The sequence below is a fragment of the Miscanthus floridulus genome, chromosome 9 (genome assembly GCF_019320115.1).
Source record: "Miscanthus floridulus cultivar M001 chromosome 9, ASM1932011v1, whole genome shotgun sequence".
In the NCBI taxonomy this organism is placed as follows: domain Eukaryota; kingdom Viridiplantae; phylum Streptophyta; class Magnoliopsida; order Poales; family Poaceae; genus Miscanthus; species Miscanthus floridulus.
In genome coordinates, this window is record NC_089588.1 from 7,520,063 (window position 1) to 7,521,735 (window position 1,673).

General features: G+C 58.5%; 1 protein-coding gene across 1 annotated transcript; it reads right to left on the reverse strand.

Moving 5' to 3' along the window:
- Positions 1 to 637: 637 nt before the first annotated feature.
- On the reverse strand, positions 638 to 940 carry LOC136479160 (uncharacterized). The gene has a single exon (XM_066477116.1). It carries the CDS (start codon positions 938 to 940, stop codon positions 638 to 640), a length of 303 nt encoding a protein of 100 aa, XP_066333213.1.
- Between the last annotated feature and the right edge of the window lie 733 nt (positions 941 to 1,673).

Genomic DNA, 1,673 nt, shown 5'->3' on the forward strand with positions numbered 1-1,673 from the left:
AGTCGTCGATGAGACCCTCGGCTTTTCTGGTCTTGACCACGATGTCGTCTACATAGGCCTTGACGGTCTGCCCAATGTTGTCGCCAAAGACCTAGGTCATGCATCGTTGGTACGTGGCACCTGCGTTTCTGAGGCCGAAGGGCATCGTCACGTAGCAGTACATGCCGAATGGTGTGATGAAAGAAGTCGCGAGCTGGTCGGACTCTTTCATCTTGATCTGATGGTAACCAGAATACGCATCGAGGAAAGACAAGGTCTCGCACCCTGTGGTGGAATCAACGATTTGATCGATTCGAGGTAATGGGAAAGGGACCTTTGGACAGGCTTTGTTCAAACCGGTGTAGTCTACGCACATCCTCCATTTCCCACTTTTCTTCCTAACTAACACGGGGTTAGCCAACCACTCCGGGTGGGATACTTCCTTGATGAACCCGGCCGCCAGCAGTTTCTGCACCTCCTCACCGATGGCCCTACGCTTTTCCTCATCGAAGCGGCGCAGGCGTTGCCTCACCGGTCTAGAGCCGGCTCAGACGTCCAAGGCGTGCTCGGCGACTTCCCTCGGTATGCCTGGCATGTCTGAGGGACTCCATGCAAATATGTCGGCATTCGCACGGAGGAAGTCGACGAGCACGGCTTCCTATTTGATGTCGAGGGTGGCGCCAATCCTCAGCGCCCGGTCGTCGGGGCAGGCGGGGTCGACCGGGATGAGTTTCATGGTTTCCGCAGGCTCGAACGCCCCCGCGCGACGCTTGGAGTTAGGCACCTCGCCACTGAGTTGGTCGAGGTGGGCGATGAGGGTCTCGGCCTCCACAAGAGCCTCGGCGTACTCGATGCATTCAACGTCGCAGTCGTATGCATGTTCGTATGTGGACTCGATCATGATAACACCACTAGGGCCTGGCATCTTGAGCTTGAGGTAGGTATAGTTGGGCACTGCCATGAACTTGGCGTAGCACGGCCACCCCAGAATGGCGTGGTAGGCTCCCCCGAATCCGACTACCTCGAAGGTGAGGACTTCCTTGCGGAAGTTGGAGGGGGTGCCGAAGCAGACAGGAAGGTCGATGCGCCCGAGGGGTTGCGTGCGCCTCCCTGGCACGATGCCGTGGAAGGGTGTGACATCACCTCGGAGCCTCGACCGATCGATCTCTAAGAGCTCCAGGGTGTTGGCGTAGAGGATGTTGAGGCCGCTGCCTCCATCCATCAACACCTTGGAGAGTCGGGTGTTGCCGATGATTGGGTCGACAACCAGCGGGTACTGCTCAGGATTCGGAACATGGTCAGGGTGGTCATCTCGATCGAAGGTGATCGCCTCTCGAGACCAGTCAAGGTACTGGGGGGTGGCTACCTTGACCGAGAAGACTTCTTGGCGTTCCCTCTTGCGCTGCCGCGCCGTAAGGCATGCCGAGGGCCCGCCGAAGATCATGAAGGCATTGCGTACCTCGGGGAACCCGTCGTCCTTGTCCTCGTTCTGGTCGCCGGCGCCCTTCTGCTTGGCGTCGTCATCGGGGAGCCCGAGCCTGGCGTAGTAACGTCGCAGCATGGAGCAATCCTCGAGGGCGTGCTTGACCGGGCCTTGGTGATAAGGGCATGGTTTCTTGAGCATATCGTCGAAAGGCCTAGGGCCTTTGGGGCCTTGGGGATTCTTGCATTCTACGGCCCCGACCAAATCAGCC

What these genes read in the sequence shown, in the direction of transcription:
- LOC136479160 (XM_066477116.1), bottom strand. Translation starts at nt 940, where the DNA reads ATGGCAGTGCCCAACTATACCTACCTCAAGCTCAAGATGCCAGGCCCT.